The 17,663-nt window shown below is 34.4% G+C and overlaps 1 protein-coding gene across 15 annotated transcripts in view; it reads left to right on the forward strand.

Moving 5' to 3' along the window:
- MYCBP2 (MYC binding protein 2) overlaps positions 1 to 17,663 on the forward strand; it is a 287,598-nt gene that overhangs the window by 140,313 nt on the left and 129,622 nt on the right. For all 15 annotated transcript variants that reach the window (XM_064270017.1, XM_064270009.1, XM_064270015.1 and 12 more), the window contains 8 exons: positions 2,019 to 2,211; positions 2,701 to 2,975; positions 6,180 to 6,401; positions 8,686 to 8,877; positions 10,981 to 11,187; positions 12,326 to 12,457; positions 14,024 to 14,202; positions 16,646 to 16,788. In XM_064270017.1, coding sequence (XP_064126087.1) covers positions 2,019 to 2,211; positions 2,701 to 2,975; positions 6,180 to 6,401; positions 8,686 to 8,877; positions 10,981 to 11,187; positions 12,326 to 12,457; positions 14,024 to 14,202; positions 16,646 to 16,788 — 1,543 coding nt within the window. The remainder of the gene's footprint in view (positions 1 to 2,018; positions 2,212 to 2,700; positions 2,976 to 6,179; positions 6,402 to 8,685; positions 8,878 to 10,980; positions 11,188 to 12,325; positions 12,458 to 14,023; positions 14,203 to 16,645; positions 16,789 to 17,663) is intronic.

The raw sequence follows: 17,663 nt of genomic DNA on the forward strand, positions 1-17,663 counted from the left end.
TAGCTATTAGTCTCATGTGTTGGTAAATTGTATAAGGTGAGTTTTTTTTTCTTTTATTATTACTTTTTTAAACTACAAAATCAATGCATATCCTGGTAGGAATGGTGTGAAGTAGGGATAAAACTATACTAGGAGTATTTTAAAGTTCTTTCCCCATCCCCTTTCATCACTTTATTATTATTTACATTTTGGTGTATATCTTTCCAACCCATTTTATATGGACACTCAAATTTAGTGTGTACAGTTTGCTATATAACCTTATGCTGTCTAACCTTCTTGTTTGTTTTTAATGGTACTTACAGTTTTGTATAGTCTTTTTTTTTTTTTTAATTTTGTAGTATACACCATGGACATCTTTCCATGTTAGTACCTTTGACTCTATCTCAATCTTTTCTAATGTTTGCATAGTGTTCCATAGATGGCTGGATTCTAATTTATTCCACACTGTTCTTACTGAACGACCAGTTTGTTTCTCAGTTTTTATAATTACATTTTGCTGAATGACTGTCTTAGTTATCTAGTGCTGCTATAACAGAAATACCACAAGTGGATGGCTTTAACAAACAAATTTATTTTCTCACAGTTTAGGAGGTTAGGAGTCTGAATTAAGGGTGCCGGCTCTAGGGCAAGGCTTTCTCTGTCTGCTCTGGGGGAAGGTCCTTGTCTCTTCTGAGCTTTTGCTCCTGGGCAGTCTTCATGCCAAGCCATGGCATCTCTTTCCCCATCTCTGTTTGTCTAATCTGCTGTTTTTATGTTTTATGAAAGACTCACTCAAAACACATCCTACACTAATCCTCTCTCATTAACGGAATAAAGACAACCCGTTCCTAAATGGGATTATAACCACAGGCATAGAATTTAGGATTTGCAGCACATATTTTTGTAGGACACAATTCAATCCATAACAATGACCATCCATACATATATGTCTTTGATTACTTATATCCTTATGTGAATATTTATACTTGAAATATTTTTATATATCTTGTCAACTCGTTCTTCCAAAAGAGCTTGGCAGCTTACAGAGAGCCTGCTTTGAGTAAGAGACTACAAGAACATTGGATTCTTTTGGAATCTTTTGATCCAAGTAAATATCTGACTATCATGTCTTTTTCAATTGATCTCTTTTTTTTCTGTGTTTGGTAATGCTTTTATATTTATGTCTAAGTGGTTTGGTGGTCACTAAGTCATTTAGATAAAGGAAAGATATCTTTACATAAGGAATTCATTAAATAGTTAAACTATAAACTATTATTATTGGTATCACTTTCTCCATATGGCTTGGACTTGGTGGGGTGCTTTGCTTTTTGAGATTCACCTAGTATGTGTTAACAGGTAAGCATGATGTAATTTGCAGATAACTGGACTTGAAATGGAAATCCCCCACCATAAATCTATATTCTGTATTTTAAGTCCAAATACAATCTTTTTTAGTATTTTCTAGTCAGTTTTTTTATCTTTTATTACCATGTTTATCAAGAATTAGCTTTAGTAGCATTGTAAATTTTAATATGTAGACATAAAATATTTGATACTGTCACTGGTATTTAATACTAAAACACTTCATTGCATTCATTCAAAAATTATTAAGTACTTTAATACCTTTGTTTTTATTTATATAATCCTACAGTGACAATTTATATAATCCTACAGTGACAATGTAGAGTTTAATTTTATTTTCAAGTGAACATATATTTATAATTTTTAAAAAATTTTTCCTTATTCATACAATAAACTAGATAACATGGTAGTGGCAAAACTGAAAAATGTGTTTTTAAGTATGTCAATATTTAAGAACATTGTTTTTATAAATGCCTAACAACTTTTCCTTTGTTGTGAAACTTCAAAGAAGCTATTAATGGTGATTTAATAAATGAACTATGAGATTATAATTTTGGGCTTCCAAAACTCAAAAATTTCAAGATAAAATTCTGAAATTGAATGTTATCTTTCCATTTGATTCAACTTATGGTATCACTTGAACTAATTTTTTTTTTTTTTTTCATATTTTGAATTAGGAATGTTTTGAGTCATTGCTGAGTATTCTTCACTGGAGCTGGACTACCTTAGTCTTAGGAGTTGAAGAACTTAGAGGATTAAAAGGATTCCAGTTCACGGCAACACTTCTAGATTTAGAGAGACTGCGCTTTGTGGGTACCTGTTGTCTGAGGTTATTGCGTGTCTATACCTGTGAAATTTATCCAGTGTCAGGTATGATGAATTTTTTAAAATTACTTTAGAGAAAATATTTGAGACACTGAGAAAATTTAAGTAGGGATAACCAAGAATTTTAAGATCCCCAACTGCCTTTAACCTGCTCCTAGAATAAGGGGAGAAAGTCATTTTGGTATAATGCTTCTGTGTTTACTTATACAAAATAAAGTAGATTGCATGTCATTCTAAAAATGAAGTTGTTTTAGGTTAAAATTAAATACTCTAATAAAGTGTTATTTCAAACAAATTCTGTCAAATAGAAACATTTTGAACAACTGCTTTGGTCTTAAATGCTGAAACCAGATTTTTTTTTCCATTTGAATTTTTAAAAAGGAATTAATTTTGACCGCACCATCTCTGAATTGTTTCATCCCTAGGGTATAAGTACTTGTGATTCTTAGCAACATAGGAAAGTGTTGAATTGTACTGAATGTTATCATGCACATTTATTTTATTTAATTAGCAATCTGTTTTATTCCCTCAAAGCTACAGGAAAAGCAGTTGTAGAAGAAACTAGCAAATTAGCAGAGTGTATTGGAAAAACCAGAACTTTGTTAAGAAAAATTTTATCAGAAGGAGTTGATCACTGCATGGTGAAGCTGGACAATGATCCTCAAGGATATCTCAGCCAGCCCCTGAGCCTCCTAGAAGCTGTCCTTCAGGAGTGTCATAATACTTTTACTGCCTGTTTTCATTCTTTCTACCCGACTCCTGCCTTACAGTGGGCTTGTCTGTGTGATCTACTGAATTGTTTGGATCAGGTAATTTGAGTTTGTAAAATATTAGTTGAAGATCTGATCAAGAAAATGAAATGCAGTTGGCCCTGTCTTTCAAGCTTTTATAAAAGGTGTATTAGGAAATTAGTTTGGTGTATGTAACTTGCATAGTCAGAGTTTTAGAACTTGTCCTCTGCTTGTAAGTTTTTAGATACAAAATTGGCAGGTACATTGTGCTGTTGCTGATTTTCTCTTTGAATCTGTGAGAGAGAAAGTGAGTGTATGTGCGTAAGAGAAGGAAACAACAGTGAGTGAATGAGTGCGTGAGGGCAGAGAGCACCAGAATGGCATGCCCCTGCCACCTCCAGGTCAACAAGAATGCTAAGGAGGGGAACTGAGTGAACTTGCATGCTGATATCATTCATTCATAAGGAAAACATAGTCTTCATATGCACCAAATAGCAGAGTTTCAAAACACATGAGGGAAAAAAAACTGACAGAACTAAAAGGAGAAATAAAAAGTTTATAGTAATAGTTGGAGACTTCCACACTCTTCCTTCAGTGATTAATTAAACAGCTAGATAAAAAATACAGAAAATTTGAACAATGCTATTTACCATCTTGACTGAATCAACACTTACAAAACAGTTTTTGCAACTGCAGAATATAAATTTTTTTTAAGTACAGGTGGAACATCCATCAAGATATATCATATGCTACCCAACCAAACCCCATATGCTAGCCCGTAAAATAAGGCTTAGTAAATTTAAGATTCAAATCTTAGAGTGTGTTTTCAGACAATAGAATTAAAATAGAAATCGACAGCAAAACTTTATCACAGAAAAGCCACCAAATATTTGGAAAATAAACTTTTAAGTGATAGATGAAAGAAGAAATTCCAAAGGGAATTGGGAAATATTTCAAACTGAAAGATAAAAATATATAAAAAATTGTGGGCTGTAGCTAATGCCGTATCAAAATTTGTGGATTATAGCAAATGCCGTTGCTTAGAGAAAAAATTATACCTTTAAATGCCTACAGTAGCAAAGAAGAAAGGTTTACAATCAATGATCTGAGTTTCTACCTTAAGAAGGCAGAAGGAAGAATTAAACACAAAGTAGAGGAAAGCAAATAATAAAGATAAGAGCAGAAATCGGTGAAATAGAAAATTAATGAGACCAAAAGTTGGTACTTTGAAAAGATTAATAAACTCGATAAACTAGCAAGCCTGATCAAGAGACAGAAAACAAAATGCCATTATCGAATAAAATAGGGAATATAACTATAGGCCCAGCAAGCATTAAAAGTGTTAAAAAGGACTTGGGTCTGAAACCATTCCTGGAGATTACCTTTCACCCCAAAAAAAAAAAAAACAAACCCATTGCTGTCAAGTCGACTCTGACTCATAGTGACCCTATAGGACAGAGTAGAACTGCCCCATAGAGTTTCCAAGGAGCGCCTGGTGGATTCGAACGGCCGACCCTTTGGTTAGCAGCTCTACGTAGCACTTAACCACTACGCCACCAAGGTTTCCAGCCAAATAATAGGCCTATAAAATAAACAGTAACCCCCATGAAGAAAGTGCTCCTTAGAACAGGCATCGATATGAGTCTAAAAGGGCAACATTTGCCAAAAAGCAAAGATAAGACAGGAAGGGGCAGGAAAACTGGAAAAATGGTTATGGGGAGCAGAGTGCTGACACATCATGGGGATTGCAACCAATGTCACAGGATACTTTGTATGTAAATTATTGAATGGGAAGCTAATTTGCTCTGTAAACTCACCTAAAGCACACACACAAAAAAATTTTTTTAAAGATAATAAGGGAATATTATGAAAACTTTATGCCAAAAACTTTTACAACTTTAGATGATGTAGACAAATTCCTTGAAAAATACAACTTATCAAAACTGACACAAGATATGGAAAATCAGAATTGCCTCTTACCCATTAAAAATTGAATTTATTATCAAAAAGTTTCCCACAAAGAAAACTCCAGACTCAGATATTTTTGTTAGTGAAGTCTATCAAACATTTAAGGAAGAAAGAATGTCAATCCTTTACAAATTCTTTCAGAAAATACAGGGGGCAACACTTCTCAATTAATTTTTACCCTGTTAGCAAAACCTGACAAAGATACCAAAACCTTACTTGGTCTGTCTCAGAAATGGAAGGTTAGTTTATCTTTCAAAAGTCAATCAATGTGAGTCACAATATTAACTGAATAAAGAGGGAAAAACATATAATCTTCTGAATGGATGCAGAAAAACCATTTGACAGAATTAGCACTTACTCATGATAAAAAGTAAATTAAAAAAAAAAACTCTAAGCAAACTTAGAATATAAGGAAACCTCAGTCTGAAAATGGATAGCTACGAAAAAAAAAATCTGTAGCTAACATCCTACTTGATGGTAAAAATTTAATGTTCCCACGAATTTGGGAATAAGGTTCAACATTGTACTGGAAGTCTGAGCCCTTCTACGCTCCTCCCACCAAAAAAAAAAAAATCACTAGGTTGGCAACTTTGGATCCATAGGAGAGGGCAGTGTATTTTACCACGAAGTTTCCTAAGGAAGATTGTTGCCTGGACTAGTGTCCAGTTTAATTTTATTCTGGAAAACTGCCCAATCTGATATGGTTGTCTCTCTTCCTCTGGGACTGAACAATTTAACAAACATTGACTTAACGTATGGAAGATTGCATTACTTTTAGCTTGATTTTAACACAAATGTTTGATGAACTAAGCAGTGTGTATACAATTTTTGTGAATTAGGGTATACTGTGTTTACATACTTTGTTATAAAACGTACATATGCTACTCATTTTTCTGAGTAAACTATGGTTGTAATGACATAAAGTTTTCACCTTAGTAAATGTTACTATAATAGCCCAGAATCATAATTACTAATTGGGGCCTTTTTGATGTCTTTCATTAAGAATAGTCCTAATGAGAACTGTGATTCTGGGCATATTTTATGAATACATACAATCTCATTTACTAGAGAACAGAAGGCTGATTTTTCTTGACCCTACATGATAATTCTCCATCTTCATTGAGTAATAACTGGAACAACTGTGTTTAAAAGTATTGGTGTAATAATATTCTATACTAAGACAGTAAAATGACTGAATGGTAGAATATTTTCTGTTAAAAGGTTGGTTGCCTTTTATATATCCAGAAACCTAGATTATATTGATGCAATATTTCTTTTTTTCTGGGTGTGTGTGTTCAAATTTGTTTTTAAAAGGATATCCAAGAAGCAAACTTCAAGACATCAAGTAGCCGACTCCTTGCAGCTGTTATGTCGGCTCTGTGTCACACTTCTGTTAAGCTGACGTCTATCTTCCCTATTGCGTATGATGGAGAAGTACTACTAAGATCAATTGTTAAACAAGTTAGCACAGAAAATGACTCAACTCTAGTTCACCGTTTTCCCCTTTTGGTGGCACATATGGAAAAACTCAGTCAGGTAGGTCTTTTTCTGAAACACCTTTTATATTGAGACAATAAACTATAAATGGAGATATATTTAACTTGATGCATATTCTTTTACATTGGTAAATGCTGATTATATGTTGAACAAGGACAACTTAAAATTAAGAAAAAAATTATATAATGTGCAGTCATTTTTCTCTTAAGTTTTCTATTTTGAATAATCCCCAACCTATAAAAAATTTGAAGGAGTCGTACAATAACTATATTTGTTTTTTCTGAACTATTTGAAAGTAAGTTACAGATATTATAAGCATTTTTTTTAACTTCTAATACAATATTTTAGATTGCCATGATAGAATTCTAGGGTAATAAATAATTTTTAAAAGATTTTATGTATAATTTTTTAAGCTTTTGAAATCTTTATAGGAATTTTTGTGCCATTTTAACCATTTTTAATTTACAATTGAGTAGCACTAATTATATTCACAATGTTGTACAACTATCACCACTATTTATTTCCAAAATTTTTCATCACCTGAAAGAGAAACTCAGTAGCTCCCATTTCTCCCTTCCCTGAGCCCCTGGTAACCACTAATCTACTGTCTGTCTCTATGCATTTGCCTGTTCTAGAAATTTCATATAAATGGGATCACACAGTATTTGTCTGTTTGTGTCTAGCTTTTTTACTTAGCACAGTGTTTCCAAAATTCATCCATTTTCTCCTAAGGGCTGAATAATATCCTATTGTCCTACCGTACATATAGAGGAGTAGCTCTTAAACACTGGTAGCGCAGTGTTTAAGAGCTACGGGTGCTAACTAAAAGGTCAAAAGTTTGAATCTACCAGCTGCTCCTTGGGAACCCTATGGGGCAGTTCTGCTGTGTCCTTTAGAGTGGCTATGAGTTAGAATCGACTCGACGGCAATGGGTTTATACATATATAACGCGTTTTATTTATTCTTTCATTTGTTGATGGGTACTTGGATTGTTTCCACCTTTTAGCAATTGTGGGTAATACTGCAGTGAACAGTGATGTACAGGTATCTCAGTGTCTGTTTTCAGAACCTTTGGATATATACTTTGGGGTGCAATTTCTGGGTCACATGATAACTCTATATTTAACTTTTTGAGGACCTGCTAAACTCTTTTTCTTATTCGTGTAACCTTTTGCATTCCTACCAGTAATTCATCTTTGTCAACACTTGTTATTTTCTCTGTTTTGATTATAGTCATCCTAGTGGGTATGCAGTGGTATCTTATTGTGGTTTTGATTTGCATTTCCCTTTTGACTAATAATGTTGAACATCTTTTGATGGGCTTATTGGCCAGTTGTTTATCTTCTTTGTAGAAATTTCTGTTTAATCCTTTGCCCATTTTAAATTCAATTGTTTGTCTTTTTGTTGGTGAGTTATAGGCATTCTTTCTATGTTCTTGATTTTAAACCTTATCAAATAATGACCTCCAAATATTTTCTCCCAATCTGTGGGTTGTCCCATCACTTTCTTGATTAAGCCCTTTAATGCACAGAAGTTTTTAATTTTGATGAAGTCCAGTTTATGTTTTTTTTCTTTTGATTCCCTAATGCACGTTAAAGCTGAAAGTCTCATTGGTCATGATTGCCTGATGAAATTGAATGCATTTTGCCCTCTGTCCACAGTGGGCAAAAAGATACAGAAGATGGTAAAGGAAATAAATAATTTTTCATGCCGGATATCATCTAACCAACTTCTCCAGTTTTTTAAAAAATAATTTTCCTTTGGTTTTTAGTGGGACTCTAATTTATAATTTCTTGTCTTGAAATTCTTATGTTGGCGAGGGTGTTGGAATTTTCTAATCTCTACTTAGGGAATCAAATATAGTAGAAATTCTAAAACTTTGTAGGAACTGTTACAGGAGAATTCTATATTTTTATTACATTGCATGTACAAAAGGTTATTTACTTCTAAATATACCAAGAATAAGATATCTAAAATTAGAATCTTAAAAACATTTTTAAATGAAAAGAATACTTTTCTGTCTCTACATAGGATTGCTGCTAAAAAGTAAAAGAATATGTAAAAGAACTCCAAGTTAATAAAAACCCAAATACCTTATAAGTGTGTGGTGCTTTTGTGATATACAGGGACTAATAATTAAAAAAAAAAACTTCCAGGTGAAAAATAGATATAATGACTCTACATACAACTAGATAAGATTCATAGGAAAAGACTCAAGTCTGTATTTTAAGGGTGTCATCTAGAAAGATAAGCTTTTGCAACTGGATACTCATGTGAAGGAAAATAAAGCAGTCCTGGAAATTTTTCTTTTCATGCATCATAGAGTGAAGAGAATATTTCAGGGATGACAAGCTTCCGTGAAGTTCTGGAGAAAATGCTGGTTATTGTTGTGTTACCAGTTCGGAACAGCCTGCGGAGAGAGAATGAACTCTTCTCCTCCCACCTGGTCTCTAACACCTGTGGACTGCTTGCCAGTATTGTCAGTGAACTGACAGCATCAGCACTGGGATCTGAGGTAATGAGTGTTAGGTATTGAGACTGGATAATAAGGACGTTTACAGTTTCCACATAGTTTCATTTTTCATCTCTTTAGATTTTGTAAAATCTAATTTTAAAATACAAATTGGTCAGTGTCTCACTGTATTTTTTTCTGAAAAGAAAATATCCTACAACTAGACTTTTTTTTTTTTTTGCCCTCCCTCGTACTTTTTCTCTGCTCTTGTTTGCTCCCAGTCCCTCACTGTTATACCAGAACATCACAGTAATACAAAGTGTACTTTTTCCTCTTGTCGTTTAGGTGCCTATTTGTGTACCAGCCCCATTGTACAGCCCTACTACCATGCCCCAATAAAAGCAAAAATTGCTTACATTGCTGGGTTATAAGCAGTGTTGTAGAAGTAAGACTACTAATAATGAACAGGTATTGTCGAAAAGATAAAGAGGTCAAATCTTAGCTCAGCCCACCTGATTGACATTACGTAAATGCATATGTAAAATGGGAAAAATAATTTTTATCTCACCTATAAAGTTTTAAAAGGATCAGATAGTATTATGGTTATAAAAATCACTTTGAAAACATTTCAAGTGCCTTTATATTTTGTAAAATAATATTATTTTTCACTCTTTTTATAGGCTTATTTACTCTTTTATAATTTAAATGTTTTGCCTGAATTCGGTGAATTTTTCTTTTCCCCAAAGGGCACACAGTGGATTGGTTTTATAAATACGTTTTACTGTGAAATGTCTTATATCATTCAAATGAAAATTGAATAACTAGCAGGTGTATTCAGTGTCTCCAGCTCTTAAGTTTCCTGCTGGGGGACTTCTTTTCTCTATTTTACTCTTACAGTTTCTGGTCTTTGTTTTTCTTACTTATAAATACATTTTAGAACCTAGTCTGAATTAGCCCGTCTAATCTACATTCATTACTGATTCATAGTGGCAGTCCAACTTTTAGAAATGTTCTACTGAGCACATTTTACTCTCTCACCCTGGGAAACACTCCCTGGGCTTCTTGGTTGACTTTCGTTTAGGCCTAAAACCCACTAAAAAAACCCACTGCCGTCCAGTCGATTCCGACTCATAGCGACCCTATAGGACAGAGTAGAACTGCCCCGTAGGAGCCCTTAAAGCCCTTGTCAGAAAACTTTTGGTTTTTTAGCTATTCTTTTAACAAAGAATTATGAATGCCTATAATATAATTCATTCCGTACTAGACCCTTGAGGATGCGAGAAGGGCTATAATGCATAGATGCTCCTCAGAAATTTACTATTCGGTTATCTCCAAAAAACTTACCTTTCTAATGAAAAGGAATATACAAAATTGTAGGGTGGCTCCTATTCTATCTTAGAAATTCCCGAAGTACCTGCCTTAGATATCCATATTTCTTTCTTGCTAGAATCATAAACTTCTATTTTTTTCCTCCCATAATCTCCCAAATTTTGGGGCCAGCTTATGTCAGAAGCATGTTCCATAAATAAAAAGAGGAGTTTCAAACCAAAACAAGTTCTCTGATCCTCCTTAATGAAAGCCCATAACTAGTGAGGTTGTATATGTGTGTATATATTCAAAGATCAAATACCAAGTTACCATAATATCACTGTGTATACTAATGTATAAAATCTCCTCACAGATAAGAAGAGAGATGGACTGGAAGAGAGAACCTTAAGTCCACCTCTTCCTTGCATGCCCGTCTCCACAGAATCTCTGGAACTCTGTGTTGCATAGTTTGAAAACCACTGACTATAGGATGTTTATGAAATATTTGGTATCTCTTTTCAAAATGAGTGATCGTTCATTCATTTATTGACTGTGATAACTTTGGTATTTATAGTTCTGACATTATAAATTAAGTGAAATACGTGTATTTTTTTTTTTTTAGTATGACTAAAAGAAGAAAATGCTGTCATTGACCTTGCTTTGTGAATTTAGGAAGACAAAATCTGGTTTTATTGTTAGTTTCTATCTCAGTGGAATGTACCTTTAGGAAGTTTTAAACCCACTCATTAAATATAGGTTATCTTTTTACTGTGCTTTCTGGAAACTTTTGGATAGTTTTGTTAAAGATATATTATTAATACTAGGGGCAGACTACTGATGTAATACTTTTGTTTCCAGGTTGATGGACTTAATTCTCTCCACTCTGTAAAAGCCAGTGCTAACCGATTCACAAAAACAAGTCAGGGAAGAAGTTGGAACACTGGGAATGGGTCTCCTGATGCAATCTGTTTTTCAGTAGACAAACCTGGAATAGTTGTGGTTGGTTTCTCTGTCTATGGAGGAGGTGGAATTCATGAATATGAGTTAGAGGTATTGGTTGATGATGTAAGTACCACTCTTATAGCATTCGTCTTGCTGTGTGGCTTCTATATGAGTATTTGCCGTCATCATCAGGGCATGTTGGATCGAAACTGTTGAGGGTTTAGCAGATCAATCATAGATAGAAGGTGTTAAAGAAATTAGATGAGAGTGATTCTACCTGATCGATTGTGTGCCATTTTGGGTCACTTCTGCCTCGTATCTGTACTTTCAGGATAAATTTGAAATTGGATCAAAGACTAGAAATTATGTAGGTAAGCCTCTGAGTATTAGATTTTAGAGGTTTTGTTGTTGTTTTGCTATAGCCATTTTTAAAGAAACAAGTACAATATTTAGACTGGTTTTATTACCCTCATCAGTGGTTAAGCAATTTTGTCATAGAGTGCTAATTGATGATTCTTAGTAAGGATAGTATTTATTGATTGTTTATCTATATTTTGCTATATTCACTAAACTGTTTAAAGTACTTGAGTTTTCACAGTTTTATTAAAATAAAACAGAAGGGTATCATGTAAATCATTCCTAATGAACAGCAGTCTATCTGTAGCTTGATTATCTCGAGCAATTAATTTGAATGAATTCTTTTCATATTTTATTAGGCTCTAAATAATAATTAGATAGAGCATTCTTACAAAGAAGTGGGAATAATTTAAGACATAAGGTGAGAAAAGCTCATTTATATGATTTGGGTTGTCAACTCCTCAGAAAATCCGATGCACGTGAGTGGCTTAGAGTACCAGGATTTGTTTCTTTAGTATGTATGGGGAAATGCTAATAGACAATTTTATATGCAAGAAAATAAACCCCTTAAAAACAATATGGGGAAATTTAAGAATGTCTTTCTAAATGAGTTAACTGATAGAAACACATTCTAAGAGGATGAAGAATACGTAATTACTCTTGAAGGTTAAAAACTGGGTCTCTAGATTTCAAGGGTCCTTACAAATTATATATAAAATTTTATAGCTGAAGTCTGGGATTTTAATAAAACCACTATAGATGTGTAGTTCTTTAAAGACAGCATGATCAATATGATTAGATATTCTGTGGCCTCTTTTTAATTGAAATGGAAATTAATTATAAATCCAAATTGTTCGTACAATAAAATTAAGAGTATGTTGGATTTTGGTTTGTTTTGTTTTAGAGTGAACATGCAGGGGATTCAGCTCATTCCCACAGATGGACCTCTCTAGAATTAGTCAAGGGAACCTACACAACAGATGATTCACCCAGTGATATAGCTGAAATCAGACTTGACAAAGTTGTTCCTTTAAAGGTAATTTAATTTCAAAGAAATGTTTCTATTGTTAGTAAAATGTTTTATTATGTGTTTTTTTTAAAAAAGTGAAAAATATTTCATGAATTTTCTGTTAGATACAGCTGTGCTTGAGTTTTTCTTTACATGTTTCAGATGTTTATGGAATATTTCCTTTGTTCCTGATACGGTACTGTATTGTTACTCTGTCATTGCATAATACTTCTCAAAGTCTGACGTAGTATGAAGTATTGTTAGGTTTTGTACTCAGACAGACTTAAATTCTGATACCTGCTCTACCACGTATTAGCTCTAAGACACTGGACAAGTGTATCATTTAACCCCTTTAAGACTCATTTTTAGATTGGGAAGGGTAATACCTACTTTGTATTGAATTAAATAATGGAACTAAAGCACCTCCCACACTGTTTTTAGCACATTATGGAAAGAATAAATATTAATCCCTGTCTTTTCTTCTCATGTTGTACAAAAACTAATTTAAAAAACAAGTATTAACTATTAAAGTTATTATTTATATGACTTAATTTTTTTAACAAATAACAAAATAGAGAATTTTTACTTAACATTTACGCAATAGAATAATTCTGAATTCCACTATAATATTCCTTATAGATCAGAATTTTGGATAAGATAGGTTTATCAGAGACTTCATCAAAAAGTGTGTAGATACTGAAATACAAAAAGCCTTCATTATGAAATTTATATCATGGATTATAAGACAGTCCTTAGAAACTCTATGGGGCAGTTATACTCTGTCCTAGAGGGTCGCTATGAGTCAGAATCAACTCGACGGCACTGGGTTCTGGGTTTAGTATCTATATCTCACGTGTTCTATTTGAGTCCATCATACTTTGGGCAGTTTTTTTTCTTTCATGTATTTAGGTCCCATATATATTTGCGTATCTATTTCTGTCTCTGACAGTCTCTTAAAATAAAAATAAAAGGGACTCATCATTTTTCCCTGTTTAAAATTATTTCAAAAGTTAAACTTATTGAAAAAATATTACCTTATATATTTAAAATGTTTTAGAGCTGTGGCAGCAAACCAAAAGGTTGGCAGATCCAATCCACCAGCCACTCCTTGGAAACCTTATGGGGCAGTTCTACTCTGTCCTGTAGGGTCACGATGAGTTTCAATTGACTCCGTGGCAATGGGTTTGATTTTTTTTTTTTTTTTTAATATTTTAACAGTGTGATTAAAAGCAAGAACCAGAGTCACACTGTCTTTGTTCAGATTCCAACTTTATCACTTAACTAGCTATGTGACCTTGGGCAGGTTCCTTCTTTGTGCCTCAGATTCCTCATCATGGTACTTACCTCATGAGATCATTTAAGGATTAACTTAATTAAATCATTTAAAGTACTTAGGACAGTTTCTGTCATGTAAATGCATTCAGTAAGCGTTAGCTATGATCATTATTAATTCATTAAAAACTCATTCAATTGTCTATAAATATAGTAAGGAAATTCAGTATACTTTTTTTTTATAGTTTAGTACTAGAGCACTGTCTTTGTATCCTCTGTACATTATGAAGTACAAACATGTTTTACATCTTTATCGTAAAGGAAAATGTTAAATATGCTGTGCGCTTGAGGAACTATGGAAGCCGTACAGCCAATGGGGATGGAGGAATGACCACAGTTCAGTGCCCTGATGGTGTCACGTTTACATTCAGCACGTGCAGCTTGAGTAGTAATGGCACAAACCAAACCAGAGGACAGATACCACAGATACTGTACTATAGGTAGGTGTGTACATAGAGATAAGGGGACTATTTTAAAGTGGTAGAATGTATACAATTTACTACCAAGGTGAAAAACACTAAATGGGTATTTATAATTATTATTGTTGTGGGCTGTTGAGTCAACTTCAACTCATTGCGACCCTATATGACAGAGTAAAACTGCCCTGTGGGGTTTCCTGAGCTGTAATCTTTATGGGAACAGATCATCAGGTCTTTTTTCCTTCAGAGCAGCTGATGGGTTTGAACCACTGACCTTCAGCTACCAGCCCAGCACTTAACCATTGCACCACCAGGGTGCCTGTAATTAAATTATACAGTGCATTTTTTTCTTGCACATGTGCTAATTCATAAAAAGAAGTTTCATGTTAATATTTAAATTCAGTGTTTACTATAAAGGCAAATCCTTTAAAAACGATTTTTGCCTTCATTCTTTTAATATTGAAAGTTTTATCTACTGGGCATATGTGCTGTTTGTTGTCACTTTGTAATTGTTGACTAACCGTTTCAAATTTAAATGGAATGTATTCATTTCCTTTAATAAAACACCTGAAATGAGTGATGAAATTGAGTCTCCCCAGGCACTGGTGTTGTGTTGATCTTGTTACCAGCCTGCAGACAGTTTTGATGCCTGTGAACTTTATGGCTGCCCAGGATAGCCCCTAGAGTGTATAATCAGGTGCTTCTAATATTTTTATCAAAAGCTTTTCCTTATGTAAACAGTGGAAAATAATGGGCAATATCAACCTTAGGTTAAAAATTTTTTTAATATGCATTCCTCGCTGAGTCTGAATTTTTCTGTTAGCTGGAATCTGAGGTGGCAGTGAGTGCCATTCACCACGTTTGTTCTCAACCTCACGCATCAGGTTTCTCAAGTTTCATATCACTTTCAGAGGCTCGCTATTTCCCCCATTTCCCTCATAGGCAATCTGAAGACACTGTCCAGGCAGTTAATGCAAAACAGTTTCCTATATGTAGATATTCTGCTTCCTTTCTCCATGTCAAATAGAAAAAAATAGCAGGTGTTAAATAGCTACACGGTGGCATGCTGCTGCTGAGATACAAGTCCTCTGACCCTAATCACAAAGAACTTTATCTGTTACATAAGCACTACAATAAACAGTAGTTTATTCTCTTTCTCAAACTATAGATTAAAAAACTGTATTATGCACAAAAGAAAAATTAAATATTTTGAAAAGCTCAAGAGCCTGTTAAAAGCATCTGTTATCCACAATTGCTGTCTAGATATTTTGATGGCTCTCACCAATCCATTAGCTTTCCACACCATACTGTGCTATTGGCTCACCAGTTAGACCTCTAGCCTTGGTCACCTCTGAGCCTTGGACTGAATATCCAGCTCTCTCTTCACGTCTTTATTTGGGTGACAGATAATGAGGATGGTGATGATAATAGTTGATGAGTACTGAGCACTTTCTGTGTTTCAGGCAGTTCTCTGAGTGCTTTACCTGTGTTATCTCAATTAGTCCTCAGAATAACCCCATGAGGAAGGTACTTTTACTATCACTACTTCAGAGATGAGGGGACTGAGACACTGAGCACTTAAGCATCTTGCCCAGAGTCACGCTTTTAGTAAACTCTGGTATTGTAGGCAAGACTCCTGTTACGCTTCTAGCCACTACACCATACGTCCCCTTACAGATGCTCTATGTAGTTGTCTACTAGATGTCTAGATGACAGGTTTAACATCTTCTAAGGAGTGTGCTTCCCCTTCCACATTTACAGCCAAAAGCTTTGGAATCATTTTTTTGACTTCTGTCCTTGCCCCACACTTTATATCTTGTACATCAATAAGTCCACATCAAAAATGTCCTAAATCTGACCTCTTCTACCACTCCCATAATTAACAGTCTAATCTAAGCCTTTTACCAGATAACTACAATAGCCTCTGAACTAGTCTCCCTACCTGCACTGTTGCCCTCCTTCAGTCAGTTCTCTACAGTGCAGAGCGCTCTTATAAACGTGTAAATCCTATCGTACTCCTCCGTTGCTCAGAAGCCTCTCTGTTTACCATTCACACCAAATCACCCTTTACTCTTTCTCATTTCATTCCAACCACACGTCTTCATTCCCTTCTTTGAACTCAACAGTCTTGTTACAGCCTCAGACGTTATTTTACTCTTTCCTTTGCCCCGAATGTCTTACCCTCAGATCTTTGCATGGTTTATCTTTTTTGAAATATCAGTTCCTCAGAGAGACTGTCCTTAATCTCATTTAAAATAATACCGTTTCCCTTACTCCCTTACACTGCTTTATTTTTCTTCAAAGCCCTTATTTCTCCCTAAAATTATGTAGTTACATATTTGCTTTTCCAACTTAAGTAACTTTTTAACACTAAATTAAATGAGGAGCTCTGGCCTAGCTATGATTCCTAAAGTTATTTTCTACTTAGCATTGTAAAATAATCTCATGTTTCTTCATGTTACAGGAGTGAATTTGATGGAGATTTGCAGTCCCAACTTCTGAGTAAAGCCAATGAAGAAGATAAAAACTGTAGCAGAGCTCTCTCTGTGGTGAGCACTGTTGTTCGAGCTGCTAAAGACTTATTGCACAGAGCTCTTGCTGTGGATGGTAAGAGTTTTCTTTTTATTTCTTGATAGTCACATTTTAAACTCTTTATTCCCTAATTTATGCATGGAATTATTAAAAGGCACCATCTTCTAGACCCCCAAAGTATTTTATTCATTATAGTCTTGTACATACATATACATTAATTTTGGATTAGCCGTAGTCTTCATACCCTAATGCAGAATTTTTTAAAATGTACAAAAGCAAATTTCTGATATTATTTTCTTTCTTAGTTAACCCAGTAAGAGAAAAACTATCTTAATTAACTGCATCTTTGCTTTATCCCCCTTTTAGTAGTTGGAGAGCATATCATTTTTCCCTCTAAACCTATTTTTCTTCGTGTCTGTCCTATTTCCAATAATGGCATCACCATTTACCCAAAGGTCTAGGTACCCTTAAAGATCTCCCCAAAAATCATTTGTATGAATTTGGTTTTGTGAGTTCTTCCCCTGGGAACTCTCCAGTTTGTATTGTCCTCTCTGTTTGTTCTCCTACTGCCATTGTTTGAGCTACCATGTTTCAAGGGAGTATTCTCTTTTTCATAGATGGATAACATCCTAACTATTCTTACTCTCCGTTTAGTTAACAAGTCACCCTCTACATGACACCAGAGTTATCGTTATAAAAACGATAACTCCCCTTCCTTAGTATAATATTTGTTCCTATGTCTGGTTGCATATGAGAGCCACCTGGGAAGCTTGCTAAAAATAAGAAATATTTGACCCATTCCCTAGCATTTAGGCAGGGCTAACCTGCATGGAAACCCTGGTGGCGTAGCGGTTAAGTGATATGGCTGCTAACCAAAGTGTGGGCAGTTCAAATCCACCAGACGCTTCTTGGAAATTCTATGGGGGCAGTTCTACTCTGTCCTATAGGAT

The sequence above is a fragment of the Loxodonta africana genome, chromosome 17, assembly GCF_030014295.1.
Source record: "Loxodonta africana isolate mLoxAfr1 chromosome 17, mLoxAfr1.hap2, whole genome shotgun sequence".
Classification (NCBI taxonomy): Eukaryota; Metazoa; Chordata; class Mammalia; order Proboscidea; family Elephantidae; genus Loxodonta; species Loxodonta africana.